The sequence below is a fragment of the Chaetomium strumarium genome (assembly GCF_033439665.1).
Source record: "Chaetomium strumarium strain CBS 333.67 chromosome Unknown B0T15scaffold_6, whole genome shotgun sequence".
NCBI classification, from domain to species: domain Eukaryota; kingdom Fungi; phylum Ascomycota; class Sordariomycetes; order Sordariales; family Chaetomiaceae; genus Chaetomium; species Chaetomium strumarium.
The window spans coordinates 1407085-1423251 of NW_026944434.1; the positions used below are offsets into that span (position 1 = coordinate 1407085).

The 16167-nt window shown below is 56.1% G+C and overlaps 3 protein-coding genes across 3 annotated transcripts; 1 reads left to right on the plus strand and 2 right to left on the minus strand.

Moving 5' to 3' along the window:
- Window positions 1-982: 982 nt before the first annotated feature.
- On the minus strand, window positions 983-6430 carry B0T15DRAFT_267979 (uncharacterized protein). Its single transcript, XM_062863428.1, has 2 exons — window positions 5544-6430; window positions 983-5471 (listed from the first exon to the last, which is right to left on the minus strand). Exons 1-2 carry the CDS (start codon window positions 6191-6193, stop codon window positions 1292-1294), a joined length of 4830 nt encoding a protein of 1609 aa, XP_062719017.1. The 5' UTR covers window positions 6194-6430; the 3' UTR covers window positions 983-1291.
- Window positions 6431-7325: 895 nt separating this feature from the next.
- Window positions 7326-8907, plus strand: B0T15DRAFT_539601 (mitochondrial carrier domain-containing protein). The gene is made up of 6 exons (XM_062869742.1): window positions 7326-7541; window positions 7612-7634; window positions 7696-7706; window positions 7767-7796; window positions 7857-7940; window positions 8007-8907. The coding sequence occupies exons 1-6, from the start codon at window positions 7493-7495 to the stop codon at window positions 8716-8718; spliced, it is 909 nt and encodes a 302-aa protein (XP_062719018.1). The 5' UTR covers window positions 7326-7492; the 3' UTR covers window positions 8719-8907.
- A 596-nt stretch (window positions 8908-9503) lies between these two features.
- B0T15DRAFT_268067 (uncharacterized protein) lies at window positions 9504-12444 on the minus strand. The gene is made up of 3 exons (XM_062863429.1): window positions 11063-12444; window positions 10050-10993; window positions 9504-9984 (listed from the first exon to the last, which is right to left on the minus strand). Exons 1-3 carry the CDS (start codon window positions 12268-12270, stop codon window positions 9566-9568), a joined length of 2571 nt encoding a protein of 856 aa, XP_062719019.1. The 5' UTR covers window positions 12271-12444; the 3' UTR covers window positions 9504-9565.
- Window positions 12445-16167: the final 3723 nt, after the last annotated feature.

A 16167-nucleotide genomic window follows, 5' to 3' on the forward strand; every position in this document is an offset into this window, starting at 1 on the left:
CAAGCAAAGCGGCTCCGGGGAAGCAGGGGGCTCCGATAGATGCAAGGACGGTGGCTTGCGCCCAGGCTCTGTGCGAGGATCTTCTTGCACTGTGACTGGATGGACGGGTGCCTGAGGGAGCCTCGAGTCCTGGTGCACGTATGTGTCACGACACGTTGTAATGCAAAGTCGAAAACGAGAGACACAGTGCTGGACCGGTGATGCGCAGCATCAGCGATGTCGGAAGGAAATTGCTCAACATCATTGGAATTCCGGGCGGCATCAAAGATAACGTCCAGGCCAGAGCGGGAGCCACGCTGAGGAACTGTACAGTCCTAGTACCTTATGTAAGCGGATCCCGTGGACAAGGGGCGTGGGTCTGCTGGCCCCGGTCTGGTCCTGTCCTTTGAATTCGAATCGTCAACTTCTCTAGCCGATCTCGAATCATCGAGAGCCCAACGGACAGCCATTGTAAGCCCTGCTGATTTCCACGTCTTGTTGGTTGCGTAACGAGTGTGCACGCAATTGCCCGGGCGCGATCTTTGACCCCATTCTTCCGTCATCGAGAGCTGTGGACCGAGATTGTTGCTGGCGAATGATGCAATCAATGATTCATCAACCAGACAACGCGATAAGGGCCCAGACGTTTGCTACGACAGATTTGGCAGGCGGTGACAAGAAGGCGAAGGGCGTGCTTACACGACTGCGTGCCGTCACCTCAGGACCAGCGATGACAGAAAACTGACCATACAATACCGCAGCGCAGCGTGATACGGAACTCGCCTACGGGTTACCGGCAGAACCAGGCAGTGTTATAGCCGAAGGCTTTCGAGCTGGCGCCAGAAGGCGACGCCGCTCACGCCAGTGACCAATCGGAGGGCTCGTATCATCATATCATGCCGGTTCTTGCTTCCCGACCCATGCCGCATTCTTGCCTATACATGGCTTCTCGCCTCAAAAGCAGGTATGACAGATGCATAGACGAACTTCCGGCAGTGTTTGCAATTGAAGTCTTAATTCTCTTCCATAGTCTTCGGCTCCGTGATCTTCAAGCTGACAGTCTGCCACATCGAGACCACAACCTTCTTGTAATAGATGCTACCTGCTAACATTACAATACAGTATACAGACTCCCCAGTCAGAGCCGTTTCCGAAGCGAATCCCCTCTAACTCATAAATGCAGCAGTAAGAAATGCAGATATCCATCCCAAGCCCGAGATGCAGATGTAAGGTACTTATGTACAGCCGCTCAATCCCTCCGGATGCAATCCCTCCTTTATCCTGTATGCTTATACACATATCATATTCTGTATTACTTCCCGCCGCCAGAAACAATCGCAGTCTCCTGCCTACTCCCCTCCACCCCGATCGCCACCACCCCTCTACCCTTGGCCTGTCTCTTTCCCTTGTTCCTATTGCTACCCCTGGAACTCGCCGCTGCACCTCCATCGCCACCGGCGTTCCCGTTCCCATCACTTCTCTCATCTTTAGCATTGTTATTCCCATTCCCACCGCCAGCACCAGAGGCGCCGCCGCCTCTTCCCTTCCCTCTACCCCCTCGCCTCCCACGTCTACCGTTATCTTCCCGCTCATTTCGCCCAGCCCTCTCCATCCGCCGGCGCTCCTCCTCCTGCATCCGCCGGCTCTCGGCGTCCCACCACTCCTGGAAGGCTTGCTCTTGTTGGATTTCTTGCAACGGCCGTTTGGCTACGGCTTCCTTGACCTGCTGCTTGTCGCGCGTCTGCTGGCCCATAATGTCTTGCATGCTGAGACCCAGCAGGGGTTCGGCCTTGGGTGCGGGAGGCATGTAGACTTTGGAGTGTGGAACCAGTGGTGACTTGCTAAAGGTGGGCTGTTGAGTGTCGGTATACGTAGACGAAGAGGTGGCTCGGGGGGCCATGTTGTTATCGCTGCTGTTATTATTTGGTTTCGCAGCGACTGGGGGGTTGAGTTTGGTGGTGAGAACGGTGGAGGAACTGCTTGGTGTGCGCTGTCCGGAGAAGCGGGTATCAGGGGAGGCGGTGCGTCTAGAGATTGGCACGGCAGCTTCCGTAGGGAGAAGGCCCTTTGCCGGGTTGCAATCTGTTGATGGACCTCCCTCCAACGGTGTCTGGCCCTTGGTGGAAACCGTCTTCCACGGGGAAGGCTGGGTTTCGTTGGCGGAGCGTTCCCAGACATTCTTGGGAGGGCCCCCCTTGACGCCGAGCAGGGCTGCTTGCGCTGCTTGGGATGCCTGCTGCAGCCGCTTTTTCTCCTTCTGTGACAATTTTGGCGGTGTGCCTTTTGAAATTGCCGCTTTGGCTCTCTGCTCCGCTAGGCCTGTTGAGAGGGCCGACCGGTTTTGCGCCTCCGATTGGATGATGTCGCGGAGGTCTAGCTTTGAAGCTGCTAGTGGCGCAGTCCCCCAAGGCTGTGCAGCCTTTGTAGGTGTTGAAACCGCCACAGCCTGATTCTGCGGCGTGCCTAACGGACTGGCCGTGGGCGACGGTTGGAGATCGATACGTATCTTCTTCGGTGTGCTCTTCCAGGAGCTTCCCAGTGGCGGGATCTGATCCAGCTCGGTCGACCCTTCGACAGATCTCCGAGGCCGTACGGAAGGGCTCGTGACAGACGAGGGCTCATCGTCGTCCATATCGAAGATGAGGTCTCCCTGTGAGGCCTCGGGGCGAAGGCTAGGGCTGGAAAGCTCCTTCAAATGACCCTTTGACACCTTCCTGACTCTATCAGGGGTGGGTGTAAGGGGACTGGCGTCATCAAGGCTCCCGTATCTGGTTTTCGCCGACGACAGCTTCCTCTCCTCTTCTCTTTGTGCCTTGAATGCAATATCCTTCAGCCTCACCCGCCGCTCCTCGTCAACGGCCTCGGCCAGCCAAGGGTTGTTTTCGTGGAGCATCAGCTCAGCCTGGCCGCTCCTCACGAAACGTGAGTGGGTAAGCTGGTTATCCCGAACGACCTTATCCAGCTCGAGAAGTAGTTCCTCATCAAGCTCGTCGAGGACATCGTTCTCAAGCATGGTCTCCAACAGTAGGCAGATATACTCCAACCCAACATACTTGAACTCTGTAACCCAGCACGGGTTTATGGCATTCAGAAGCTGACAGATGTTGCGCATGTCGGCGAACCTGCCCATGACCTGCTGGCAGATCTGTGATAGTCGATCCAGCCACAGATAATTGGCGTATGACATGACTTCCATCACGAGATCCAGGAAGTCTTCCAACGAGTCACTAGTCGCAGGATCAAACAGCTCGGCGCCATGATCCCCATAGAGATACCGAAGGACATATTGGAACGCCTTGGGATCCGCGTCGGTCAGATCAATCGTGATCCGCTCAGCAGAGATTGCGCGACGGCCCTCGAGCCACTTGCCCGCAGCGCGTCCCTGGTACAGCACCTCGAACCAGGGGCACCTTTGGCGAACAAACGCGCTGTGAACCAGGACTTCCGCTCCATCCAGCTCCAGTAGGGCATCGCCGTCAGCAAAGTAACGGGGGTCCTTGATGGCAAGCTGGAAATCCCGGTCCATGCATTTCTTGGGTTCCACTTGCAGCCTTGCGGCCGCCTCCAGAACATCCATCTTCAGGCGCGTGGCAAGCTTCATAACCTCCTGGCGGATCTGGCGATATCTGTACGCCAGCGGTCGGACGTGGCCCGTGAAGTTCCAAACGGGGATGACCTTATCTTCATATGCGAATAGAACGAGATTCAGCAACGAGACAAGGTCGAGTCCCTGGAAGCAGATTACGATCTTGCCGTCATCAGTGGCAACCCTGAATGTCTCGTTGGCGAAGGACCCCGCTTTGCGGCATTGCGCAAGCGCGCCTCGCAGGACAGGGCTTCGAGCGGCAAGCAGCCAACCATGGACAGGTATCTTGACGCCGGGTGAAGAAGAGGTGCAGATGGCTGCATCGAGTGGGTCATTCCGGTACGACCACGACGTGAGGTGCTGCACCAGGTCACCTTCGATGTCCGAGGATTTAAGCACTTCGTGCGCCACGGGGCTGAGACGGTCTCTGAGGGCATCGTTTGTCCAAAACTTCCGAACCTCATCCTTCTCATCCGCGGGTTCCGACGCTGTAAAGTCATGAAGGCAGTTCAACGGCGCCACGTCTTCCCACAGTGACTGGTCGTCAATCGTCATCTGCTCCTTCATCACATCCGTGTCTTTTCGGATGGCGGCAAAGGCACCAAACGCAGAGGCGCGAACGGTGGTCACCTTGCTAATGCATGGCACCCGTTCGAACTTGTAGTCGCTTCGCTTTGACTTCGGTGCCCACGGCGACGCGTCCTTGGCTTTCGCTCGTTTGATCCTCCGCCACACAGCTCCGGATTGCGTGCTGATAATAACAGATCCGTGCTCGCCAACTCCGACAGACCGAACACCGTCTTGCCTGGCGGACCAGATGCACTGCGGTTGGGTAACCGCCCCCTTGATCTTCGAAGGGTTTGTAGTAGACGTGGTGGAGGGGTTTGTCTCAATCTTGTGATCTAGGCTCATTGTGAACAAGTCACCACGTCTCGTAAGCGCGGCAATTGTCTCCCCGCCGGATGTGATATGGTGAATCTGGTACCAACCTGGCTGCTCGCACCAGTTTGGCAAGGTGGTATTGCCAAAGATATCAAAAGCAGCGAGCGGAAACTTGACAATGTGGTACCCGTATGCTGTAAACACGCAGACGGTGTGGTTCTGGAGCAGGACTGTCGTGGCCTTGTCGATCGCAGTCACCATGACGATGGGAGACGAGAACAACGACGCTGCAACTTTCCTCGGCGTTTGTTGAAACTCGAGCGACCTCGAGTCAGCATCCATCAGCGCTAACTGTCCGATGTTTTTCCCCCAGCAGTATAGCGACGTGCCGGTGTGGGCCACCGAGTGGATGGAAGAGGCAGCAATTCCCACAATGACCTCCTTTTTCAAGGGTCCGAACACCTGGCGTGGTACCATGCTCATGGGATCTTCATCCTTCTTGGCCGGTTCAGGGAGTGCATAGCCAAGCTGGTACTGAGCATTGCTGCCCCATGTCCATAGCGCGCCGGTGTCGTCAATGGCCATGGAATGGTTCTGGCCAAGCGCAACTTGAACCACCCTCCTGTCCGCAAATGGCCCCTGGATGGGCGTGTACGTGAAGCGCGTGTTCTCATCGCCGAGGCCGAGCCGACCCCCACGGCCAATACCGCAGACATAGAGATTCGAAACAGGATCTGCACTTAGCACCGCACTGTGGAACTTTGACAGGACCACATCTTGGATCATCAGCGGCCGATTCGACACAAGGGTTGGAATTTTGGCCAGATCCTGGGATGCCGGGCCATCCTCGCCAGTCGACTCGAGATACTCTCGGTGGAAGCGGCGCAATAGGCTGTTCGGGCGCTTGAGGTGTACTCGCTCCGGAAATTGGCGGTCATCTTCATCACCGAAGCCCAACGTGAGGTTCCTGTTGCTGCCAAATGCATACAGTTCCTCGCCAGCTGTACCCGCGGCCTTGGCGCTTCTGCTCTTGGATCAGCTGTCCGAACAGCAGAAGCAAGCGCGCGAACGCAAATGGATTAAGGAGCAAACTTACAGAGCGTGGTCCAGAGTACCCTGGGCCTCCTCACTGTCAGACTCATCATCGGACTTCTCCCGCTTTATCAAACCCTTCAAATTTCGCTCTCCGACTGTCGAGTTATACAGGTCGAATGGAGTCTTGCCCTCGTGATCCTTGGTCTTGATGAGCTGTCCAACTCTATGCAGCGGCGCCGTGTGTCCAGTCAGGTCCCTCCGCTCTTTCTCAAGCAGAAGCCGGGCGATGGCGATGTTGCCCGCGTACAGGGCGCGGTGGAGCGCATTCCAGCCACTCTCGGGATCTTGGACGTATATATCTATTGCCGGGTGTTCGAGGAGTGCCTCCACGAACGCGATCGCATTCTCAGCGGTCGAAGACGCTGCGCGCAGCAAAACGGTAAGTCCGACATGGTCGCGGCTGTTGACTTCGCTGCGTCCGAGGCAAGTTTGCCCATGGCGCGCATTTCCAGAGCCCGTAAAAAATGCGGAAATCTTGCGTGATTTCGTGGTGTTGCGCGGCGAGGTGCTGTAGCCGGGACTCCCACCCGTCCCTTGCATCAAGTTCGATCCCCGGCCGCCACTCTGGGCGCCATAGCCGGCCGGCTGGAGAAGGCGTCGAAATCTGTCGACATCGTCTTCCCAGTAATATTTCCACAGGAGATGCGTCATGTGCCGAATGCGTGACTATTGGGGGATGTCCTTTGGAAACCTCAAATGTACCTCGCCGTGGTCTCGATGGATCACGGCCTGTTTAAAAGGTGCGATAAGGAACTGAAGCTTCAAAAGGCTTTCCCCACACCGAGGGTTCAGGCCGGAACCCCAAGGTTTGTGCGTCGAGATGAATGGGTGCAATTTTGTATGGCGATTTCACCGGGCGGACGCGGCTACTTCGGGAGTATTGTAGTTTCGAATGGATGCGGTCAAACGAGGCGATGAGGATGCGCTCCGGGATTCAACCGTTCCTGAAGTTCTCAGAGTATGATTCCAAGGTGCCTAAAGCAGTCTTTACAATCTTCTGATGAGAGATGCGAGTTGCGAGACGAAATGCGCCGGGGTACTAGTAGGCTTGGTCATATCCGGGGAACTTACACAGTAAACCGTGCCCGTCCATGAGGGTACCGTACGAACTCGCGAGAATTGGCAAATGCGAGTGGCGCTGCAGGGCTTTTGCACGGGGTTTGATAGGTCAGATCATGCCAGGCCCCGTCACACAGTCTCTTTCAACACTGAGGCACGTCACAATGAGGCCGACTCGATAACCGTACTCAAGATGGACAACCGCGCTGAAGGTGGGAGTGGCGGGAGGGCTGGTGGCCGCCTATAGGATCCCGCGATCGTACCTCCACCCCACGTGGCTTTTGCCATATTCACGAGTCTGTACTGTACTATACGGTAGTCCGGCGCTCAACCCCCCGGCAGCCCTAATAAGCCAACAGCCAATCGGAGCATGACTTTTACGCTCATGCTCAAAACGCCTGCAGATAACGGCTCATCAATCCGTCGTTCAGATGACAACATCCAAATGATCTCAATGGAAGAGGGGTTGTACTCCATTTACCGGGCTAATACGCATCCCCGTAGCCATGGCGGATTCCTGAAGGTGGTACTCACTCTATTAAGCCACGTTTTGAAGGTTTTCGCAGTCGTCGGTTTCAGTGGGTCAAGTCTCGTCTCGGTCTAACACGGGTTAGGGTTGGCCATGGGCCTCGGCCCTTCCCGGATTGGCAGATCAGACCGGGATTTTGGTCCAGGTCCGATGTCGTCTCCCCACACGGGCAAATGTGGGGGTGGCTTGCAGACGAGCCTGCAGTGCGCATCTTGTCCCACAACTTCGGTAGAAACATCTGACGGCTATACTCCGAGGGCTGATGATTCTTTTCCTGCGGTGATTCTTGTATCCCGCCATCCCTCAGTTTTGTGTTTATTCCTGTTTTCATTTTACCTCCTAACTCACGCTAGCGCTTCAGAATGGCTTCCGAGAAAGCCCCTCTGCCTTTTGGCTACACCTTCATGGCCGGTGAGCGCATTTCGGCCGAGCCCGGAAACGACCGCAGAAGGTTGGACAGCTAACCATGGCTGCAAAACAGGCGCCATTGCCGGTGTTTCTGAAGCACGTTAGCCAATGCCTCAATCGTTGCCCAATTGACGTGCTAACTCTAATGCGCGCATAGATTCTGGTCATGTAAGCCGCCCCAGCCCGCGGTCGCGTGCCCCAAGGTGCTAACCTATTATTACTTGACAGGTACCCTCTGGATGTCGTCAAGACACGAGTGTGAGAAGCGCCTGCGCGGGTCTGATCTTACCGACGCACCTCGGCTGACGACCCGAACAGACAACTCCAAACTGGCAAGGGCGGTGGTGCGGATGCCTACACCGGCATGCTTGACTGCTTCCAAAAGATCATCCGCAATGAGGGGTATGCGCCCGGTACAATTGGGGATACGTCGGGGGGGCGGGGGCACCAGCACTGACGCGTCGGCAGCTTCTCGAGACTCTACCGCGGCATCACCGCTCCGATCCTCATGGAGGCGCCCAAGCGTGCTACCAAATTCGCCGCCAACGACAAGTGGGGCAAGTTCTACCGGGAACTGTTCGGCCAGCAGAAGATGACGCAATCCCTCTCCGTCCTGACAGGCGCGTCGGCCGGCGCCACCGAGTCCTTCGTTGTGGTGCCCTTCGAGCTGGTCAAGATCCGTCTGCAGGACAAGGCCTCGGCCGGCAAGTACAACGGCATGGTGGATGTGGTGGTCAAGACGGTGCGCAACGAGGGCCTCCTGGCCATGTACCAAGGTCTCGAATCGACACTATGGCGCCACATCCTCTGGAATGCGGGCTACTTCGGCTGCATCTTCCAGGTGCGCCAGTTGCTCCCCAAAGCGGATACCAAGAAGGGCCAGACCATAAACGATATCCTTGCTGGTACCGTCGGTGGCACCGTTGGCACCATCCTCAACACTCCCATGGACGTCGTCAAGTCGAGAATCCAAAACACAATCAAGGTTGCCGGCCAAACACCGAAGTACAACTGGGCATGGCCGGCGGTGGCAACGGTTGCCAAGGAAGAGGGGTTCGGCGCGCTGTATAAGGGGTTCATCCCCAAGGTGCTCCGGCTGGGACCTGGTGGCGGTATCCTCCTCGTCGTTTACACCGGTGTGATGGACTTCTTCCGCAAGATGAGAGATGGGACCGCCTAAAGAACAGATACCCCCGAAGAGCCAGTCTGCTTGGGCTGTTTGAATAGAAGGATGGTTGTATACAAAGGGATGCATAGCGCCTACAGGATCTGTTTTGTCTACGTAGACTAGACCTTCCAGGGCGTCTGTACTCAAAACGCTAAGAGCTTCTGTCGAGACTCGCTCTTGAATAAGAAATCCGATATTGAGCCTGTCGTCTCTCCATGATCTGTCGCTGGGATGCTTAGGGGCTTGCCGGATAAGTCGTCTCTTGTCATTGTTTCGAGAAAGCAACGGACATGAGCGGAGTAGGCAGGAAAGACTTGTTTGAAACAACCTAAGGCGTCACCACCGGTTCTGGTTTAGCTGGAGCTACTAAAGTATTCTACACGGCAGAACGATGCGGTGTAGTTTACCCACATAGGGAGTAGTAAGACGGGGATCCGTGTTAAACTCCTAGGCTCCAGTAGATAGCAATACATTCGCTTACTGTTACTTTAATGTCAGTAGCATACTATATAACGTCTTGCTCGGCCTGAACTGCTCAAACCAAAGCTATCCTGTCTCAAGTTCTGGGTGGTAACGTCCAATGAGCCTAGGCCTAGGCTCTACCAACGGCCAACTTTTCATCGACCTCGTGGTCTTTGACAGAGTTCGGCCCGGTTCACCCACCAAGCAAATTCGACGTCCAATATGGCAACTGCGCGGAGTCCGGACGATACGCCGAGGTAGTCGCAGTACATAGGTCAGGGTTTCCTGTCCCGAGAAGGAGGACCAGTTGACAACGCGGGACATGCTCTCTTGGCTTCGGAGCGACTTTAATGCCATTGCAGGATTCAGTCTTCCTTCTCCCCCTGACAAATCTAGCTCAACCAAGCCCCTGATTTGGACCGATCCTGCCCAGCGGCGTTCGATCCCTTGGCTTCTCCATCATATCCGCGTAGCCGTCCAAACCGGCGGCGAGAATGCGCACGATCTCGAAGATGTGCGCACCCTTGAATGTCTCCGCCCACAGCCTGATAACGGCGCACGCGAGTTGCCTGAGCTTGGTGCTGTCAGTGGCAGAAAGGTCCGTCGACTGCGACTGGCGGTGTCCGTGGCCATGGCCGCCAGCCGAGCCCGCCAGCGACGGGTCGATGGGAACGGCAAACTCGGTCTCGTCCAGCATGCGGCGGACCATCTCCAGGAGGTTCCTTTCCTCTGCCGATGGCGGCGGCTCGGCCGGACTGATGGCCGCCAGGGTGAGCAGCCACTTGGATAGGAGAACGGCACACTCCAGATTACACACTAGAGTGGAACGTTAGGAATGCCATGCGCTGATGGGATAAGGGGGTCCTAGGTGGCTGGCTTACAAGAATGCTGCATGCTCCACTCCAATGATTTGGTCTTCGCCACATAATTCACACCCTGCTTGACAAGCATAGACAAGGCGTGAATAGCCTGGACAACAGCACGGCAGAGACGCTGACTCCGTACAAGCAGCGGTGCGTCGCTGAATGCCCGCGCAATCATTACGTGGTCGCGAGTCTCGAGGCTCCGGCTGGCGCTCAGATCCGTATGCAGTCTGATGTAGGCAAGCTTCATCAGCGCAGTCGAGTTGAACGCCACCGGCCCTTCTGAGTAGCTCTCTCCAGCGCCCTGGGCCGCCAACTCGTTTGCCCGGAGTTGGCGGTGCTGCTCGTAATTCATGGTCCATGCACGAAGCGCTTGGTTGATGTCTTCCACATCTTCCATCTTCAAGCTCCTTTGTATCCCAAAGGGCGACACGCCGGAGAAGGATGTCTGCTTCAGTAAGAAGATGTGCTGAATCAAGGCGTGGATGAGAATGTAGTTTCCGAGGGATGTAAGCGTGGTGGGCTGGGGTTGTGAGGTCCGGTTTAGCAGCCTCGCGAAGGCCTCTTGCAGGGTGATCTCGATGTTCGGACAAGACTGCCTCGCTTGCTGCCACTGCCAGGCATTTTCGGCCTTCCAGAGTCGAGACGGGTTGGGGAGATAGAGGTGGATCTCCGACGTCAAAAGCAGCGGGGCGGTATTATACGCAATGCTGCAGAGGTTGAAGAAGCAGTACGCAACCAGCTTCGTCCGTGTGCTCGACTCTAGCCTAACCCAGGTTTCCCAGTCAGTTGTCTGTTGATTCGCTTCCGCTACCAGGCCCTCCTCCCGCAGTAGCAGAGCGAGCAAACTCCCGAGGGACAGGGCCTCGTGGAGAATCGCTTTGGCGCCCCAGAGGCCAACGGCAAACAGAAGGAGCAGGGCTTGGATAGTCTCGAGCCGTGATTGCGGAGTATTGGGAGAACTACGAAAAGGGTCAGCATCTGTGTTCTTCCCTCTCTCCGTGTTACATTTTCTAGAGGTAGCAACTTACTATGGTTCCCGGTGCGTGTCCTGGGTCACCGGGCGCTCGTGATGGATGGAGGGGAAAGAGTGGCGAAAGCCGGAACTCGGAGACGGTCGGGTTGAATGCGGGCTGTAGGCTGCTGGTGTGGGGAGCAGCCCATGCACTTCGTGACTGTGCCTGCGTCGTATCTGCTCGAGCGCTACGGCTTTGGCCGCGTACCATAATGCATGGCCCCGGTTAGTTTCAAACCGATACTGTGCACCGACAGCGAGCATCGCTAGCAACAGCTCGGGCGACAGTTCGGTAAGCGACAAGGTGGGCAGATGCAGGAACGGGAGATTCTCGTGGAAGCCGCTAACATAGCCCTCCAGAAACCTATTCAGGGTGTGCCGCGAGGGAAACACAAAGTCATGGGGAAGAGTCGACGAGAACTCATCGAGCCGGCTCCTGATGACACTGTGATCCATCGCGGATATCCTCCAGATTGGTGCCCGTGCGCCTTCATCATGCATCCTTGAGTTCTCCCCCGACGGATCCCGCAGGTCCGGCGCCAGAGACGAGAACCTCGATGGGAAAGCAGATGGCGGCTTAGACAACCCCACGCCGAGAGGGCGAGGCCACATGCCAAACCCTTGCTCGGCCTCGAGCGACGAAGGCAGAAAATGCGACGACGTTCCGTAGTCGTCGAGGAAGAGGTTATAGTCGTCAAACGCTGGGGGCGGCGCTTGGGCGGCATAGCCGGAGGGGATAACTCCGGGGTCATGGGCCCGCATCCGATCGCCATACGGCAGCGCGTCGTGGTATGGCTTGACAGGTGCCATATCTGCTGGTGGAGGGGCGAGCCCGTGCATCATGGTCGGCTGCATGCCGTTGACCTCGCCGCCCGAGGCAAGATGCGTCGCGGCATCTGAGAGCAGGTCGAGGTTACAAACCGGTGCCCGCGCAGTAAGACGGGAATCCGGAGCAAGCGACGCCGTGATCGACGGTTGCATCGCCTCGGGCCGGTACTGTGGCTGCGGCGGCAGCTGTGGCTTTTGGTGTAGTTGCTGTTGCTGTTGCTGCTGCTGCTGTTGCTGTTGCATGCCGAGCATCTCGGTGTCCACCTGGTTGTCGGCCGGGCCGGGAGCGGCCCCAGCCGAGGACGGTTTTCGCGGCCTGCTGCCATCTTTGTTGCCGCTGCCTTCGTTGAGATGGACAAGCTTCTCGTGGCGGACGAGGAGATCACTGATGTCCATATAAGCATAAGTTCATCCCGGAGAGCGAGAGAGCTGTCGGATGTGATTGTTGGAGGCGAGACCAGGAGGTGGCGGCACCAACGGGGCGGCTCTTGAAGAGTTGATATAACGCAGGGCTGTAGAGCTGGGGAACCGTACAAAGAAAAAAGTGGGAGATCGGCCGACGTACGGGGGCACAGATGCACCCCCAACCCGCGGCAGTTGGGTAGCAGTAAGCAATAAGGGACAGCAGGAGGATGCCACATGGACAAATCTGGTGTCAACCCAGACTAGGGCTGAGACCCGGGCGGATGCAAAACAAAGCGCATGAGACGCGAGAAAGAAGTGAAAACGAGAGAACGAAGCTTGCTCACCGTCGTCCAAATGTCTTCCCGCAACGAGCCCAGCCACAAGCAAATGGCTTTTCCTTGGTGTGTGTTCTCTCGTGTCGTTGAACATGTTCCACACGCCTAATTTGTAAGGCAAGTGTAAGCCAATATACAAGGTAGAGGAGATGCATGGAGGATGGAGAGTGCGCCCTGCGTACTGACCTGAACCGTTTACTGCAGTACTTGCACGGTAGTGCCTTGGGCTTCTGCTGCCGGGTTTCCCCGTTCTCATCGTGTGCGAGAGACGGGGGCGACGCCTCGATTGACTGGAGTGGCAGCATGGCGTGTACAAGAGAGCTTCCTGGCGCAAATTGGGGTATCGGAATGGAGAGTGCACAGTAAGGTGGATGAGGAGCCACTTCAGGCTCGTTGGGGAGTGGGGGAAAGGGGGAGGAGGAGTAGTTTAGAGGGGGACAGCAGCCAAATACTGCAAAAAAGTAATGTAATTAGGGTGCCGTCGGTGAGAGCGGACGACAGGCCCTAGAGCTCGAACCAAGACATGCCCGCCTTGATATCAAATCTAGTACCGAACTGGTTGGTCCTGTCCGTCTCGGTCACTCGCGGACGGACTGCCGGTAGTCCCTGGCACCCCTGATGTCTGGCCGCTCTGACGCGCGCGCACGACCGCAGTCATGCACTTGCCGCTTCTCAGTCCCGCGCGGCTCATCCACAGTCAAAAGGACTGTCGCGCTGTGCTCGGTCTCACCCAGATCTCTTCTCGTTGGCACGCAAGCGGTTCGAGATGAGAGACAACCGGTAACCGGACAAAGCAGGACCAGGCGCGTACAGCCAAGCGGGAGCCGGGAGAGCGCCGTGGCAGAGGGTGGGCCAGCAACTAAGGTAGGTAGGGAGGTAGGCAGGATGGCCGATAATGACACCAACACACCGGGGCCTGCGGGGTAGGCCAGCAAAGACAACGCGGGCAGTGGATCGTGAGTCGTGGACTACGGCGGCGGGCGGGAAGGTCTGATGTGCACAGCAGTTGGAGAGCGTGCTAATCACCACGAGCTTGGCGCGCGTAGTGGCATCGATGATGTAGTAGTAACAAATTCGTCAAGTTAGGCAAATGCGGACATCGAGGCGCCGTGTAAGCGGGAAGGGAAGGGAGCAAACTAATGATGAAGTAATAATTGGCACAGAACAAGGGCGTGGAGAGGAGAGCGGAGAAGAGGTAATCGAAACGATTCGCAGGAAGGAGCTGACCAGCCAGGCGCGGAGGTTGAATGGAAATGGTGCGGTTGCAAAACGCGGGGAATGGGGAACGGGAATGGAGACTCGAGAGGGACCACACGGTAGCCGGAAGAACGGGACCGCGGTGCCAAGCACAAGGATGGGGGTGGGCAAGGAACTGGAGCCGCGCCACCTACACAGTAGTGACGGTTTCCAGGTTTGGATGCTTCTCGCTCGACTGTATTCCGTATTTCTTGCTTACCTTAGGTGCCGTGACCTGTTGTATCAAGGCATCCATCATGATGGTTACCGTACGTACCGATCCTGGGCTGTAAGAGCTCGCGAAAGCTGATCATGACCATTAGAGCCTTTACCGGCTCCAATTGGGTTTCGGCAATGCAAGATGGATACAGAGTATCTATCAATCTAGCTACGTATGCCAATATTCTATGAGGTATTGTACCTTGTCATCTTGCCAAGCTACTAATAATACTGTCTGGAATGAAAATCGTACTACACCCTGTGGACAACTCGTTCGCAACTTTAAGACTCCAGGAGGCATCGTTTCACGGCCCCTGCTCGCTCAGTTTTCGCGTTCATTGCACGTTTTCCAGATGTATGCACAATACATACCATGGCACTAGTGTAATCTCCGCACTCATATGTGGGGGCGGGGAATTTTCCGATTACCTGCCGTTCTTGGTTCGGGGTTGAGCTATCACTGAACCGCCGTCGACTGAATGATAGGCTAACAACCAGAAGCCGACGAGGATTAAGAAAGTACCTGATGTATCTGACTGATATAATAGTTTTGTCACCGCTGTGCCCGACCTTTCGTCGGCCTACACTAACGTGGTCTTTGTGTTCTTCACCTGAACTTGGGCCGCGCATTATCCCGAGCTTGAAGTGGGCGGATGGGACTATCCCCCACTCGAGTTGGATATCTGTGTATATGTCAATGACTGATCGCACTTCGCTCCGATGTTGTCGGGCCGCAGATGGGATGGTGCGTCCTCAATCTCTGCTACTTTCGTACGTTGTGTATGGAGTTCTCTCTCTTGGTCGCCCTGAACGAACAAGAGAAGAGCCGAGAGTGTCTATGTGTATTCGAAGTATTATACGGATACGTTACGTGCACCAAAAAGCGGGGTGCGATTCCGTGATCCACCAAGTCACAAGTCGCGGAGCCGAGGGGCGGCTCGTGCAACCCCTGGTCAACATCCTCGGGACGTTTAAGAAAAGTCGCACGAGGACTTCCGCAATGGAGATTTTCTTCACCACCGTCTCACCTCCTTTCCATGTGAACATTATACCTTCGATATCAAAAGCACTCCTTGATTGCCGTACGGAGTATGGCATTGCACCTAGGTACTTGCCAGGTGGCTTGTGATCTCCGGGAGCAACTTGTGGGTCGTGGATGCACCCCAGTTTGGAGATCTGGGGAAGCTGTCAACCCCTGTCCGGCCGAGAGGGGCAGCCAGCCGTGCCAGCCTCCACACAATTTGATGGAAGTTTCTCAGATGCGGAGAACCTACGGAGCCGCTTCAACAAGCTCCCGTCCATGGTCTCGCATCATGTGATTGTGAGATAGGCACAGAATGTCCGCTCCAGTGACAAGTCACTCCTCTCACCGCGGTTTGTCAATGATACCCCTGAGACACGCGAGCTTTATTCGCTCCAGGAAACGGAGGCACGGTCAGCGGGACGTCTCCAGCCTGCAGGTATCTTGGGGACAGTCATCACCAAGCTTCGACTGGACAACTACAGACTCTCAATCTAGCCACTGACTATACATCAAGTGTTCGTCATGCTTCACATACTGATTTTTCCCCAGTACCAAAAGAGCACCTAAGTACTCGGCTAGAGAGCCCTCTCCTATGCGTCCGCCGATCCTTGCGGGATTTCAAGTACCCCGTGACGAGCGGCTCGCAAACCCAGTTGTTGTCGACCCGTTGCAGGCGACATTGAGCTTGTTCCAAAGTCCCATAGCCATCGACCTCACTCCGAAATAAGCAAACTCACTCAATCCTGAAATTGACCCGCGTGGCATCATCGGTCACACTCTCGGGCTCATTGAGGAGCGCCGGCGGTACTCGCTAGGACGCTGCAGAGCTTCATTCAGTAGTGATGCGAGAATAGACGGCAACATCACTTATCCCCTACCCGCTCTTCAAGCTCATCAATGGCAACCCGACCTCGTCACTTCCTATGATAGAGGAAGCAGACATGGGCTGCGTAAGGAAGCTACTAATCCTCCACTTGCTCACGGACGGCGGGCGCAGCGACAGCATGCTAAGGCGTTTGAAGTGTGTTGATGCCGAGATCAAGTTTGTCAGAGGAGATTGTGTTGTTCTTTCCC

What these genes read in the sequence shown, in the direction of transcription:
- B0T15DRAFT_267979 (XM_062863428.1), bottom strand. Translation starts at nt 6,193, where the DNA reads ATGACGCATCTCCTGTGGAAATATTACTGGGAAGACGATGTCGACAGA. An exon ending in GGTACTCTGGACCACGCTCT is followed by an intron (nt 5,472 to 5,543) that starts GTAAGTTTGCTC and finishes ATCCAAGAGCAG; the next exon opens with AAGCGCCAAGGCCGCGGGTA.
- B0T15DRAFT_539601 (XM_062869742.1), top strand. Translation starts at nt 7,493, where the DNA reads ATGGCTTCCGAGAAAGCCCCTCTGCCTTTTGGCTACACCTTCATGGCC. An exon ending in TGGCTACACCTTCATGGCCG is followed by an intron (nt 7,542 to 7,611) that starts GTGAGCGCATTT and finishes GCTGCAAAACAG; the next exon opens with GCGCCATTGCCGGTGTTTCT. An exon ending in GATGTCGTCAAGACACGAGT is followed by an intron (nt 7,797 to 7,856) that starts GTGAGAAGCGCC and finishes CGACCCGAACAG; the next exon opens with ACAACTCCAAACTGGCAAGG.
- B0T15DRAFT_268067 (XM_062863429.1), bottom strand. Translation starts at nt 12,270, where the DNA reads ATGGACATCAGTGATCTCCTCGTCCGCCACGAGAAGCTTGTCCATCTC. An exon ending in GACACGCACCGGGAACCATA is followed by an intron (nt 10,994 to 11,062) that starts GTAAGTTGCTAC and finishes CCCTTTTCGTAG; the next exon opens with TTCTCCCAATACTCCGCAAT. An exon ending in GTGGAGCATGCAGCATTCTT is followed by an intron (nt 9,985 to 10,049) that starts GTAAGCCAGCCA and finishes GTTCCACTCTAG; the next exon opens with TGTGTAATCTGGAGTGTGCC.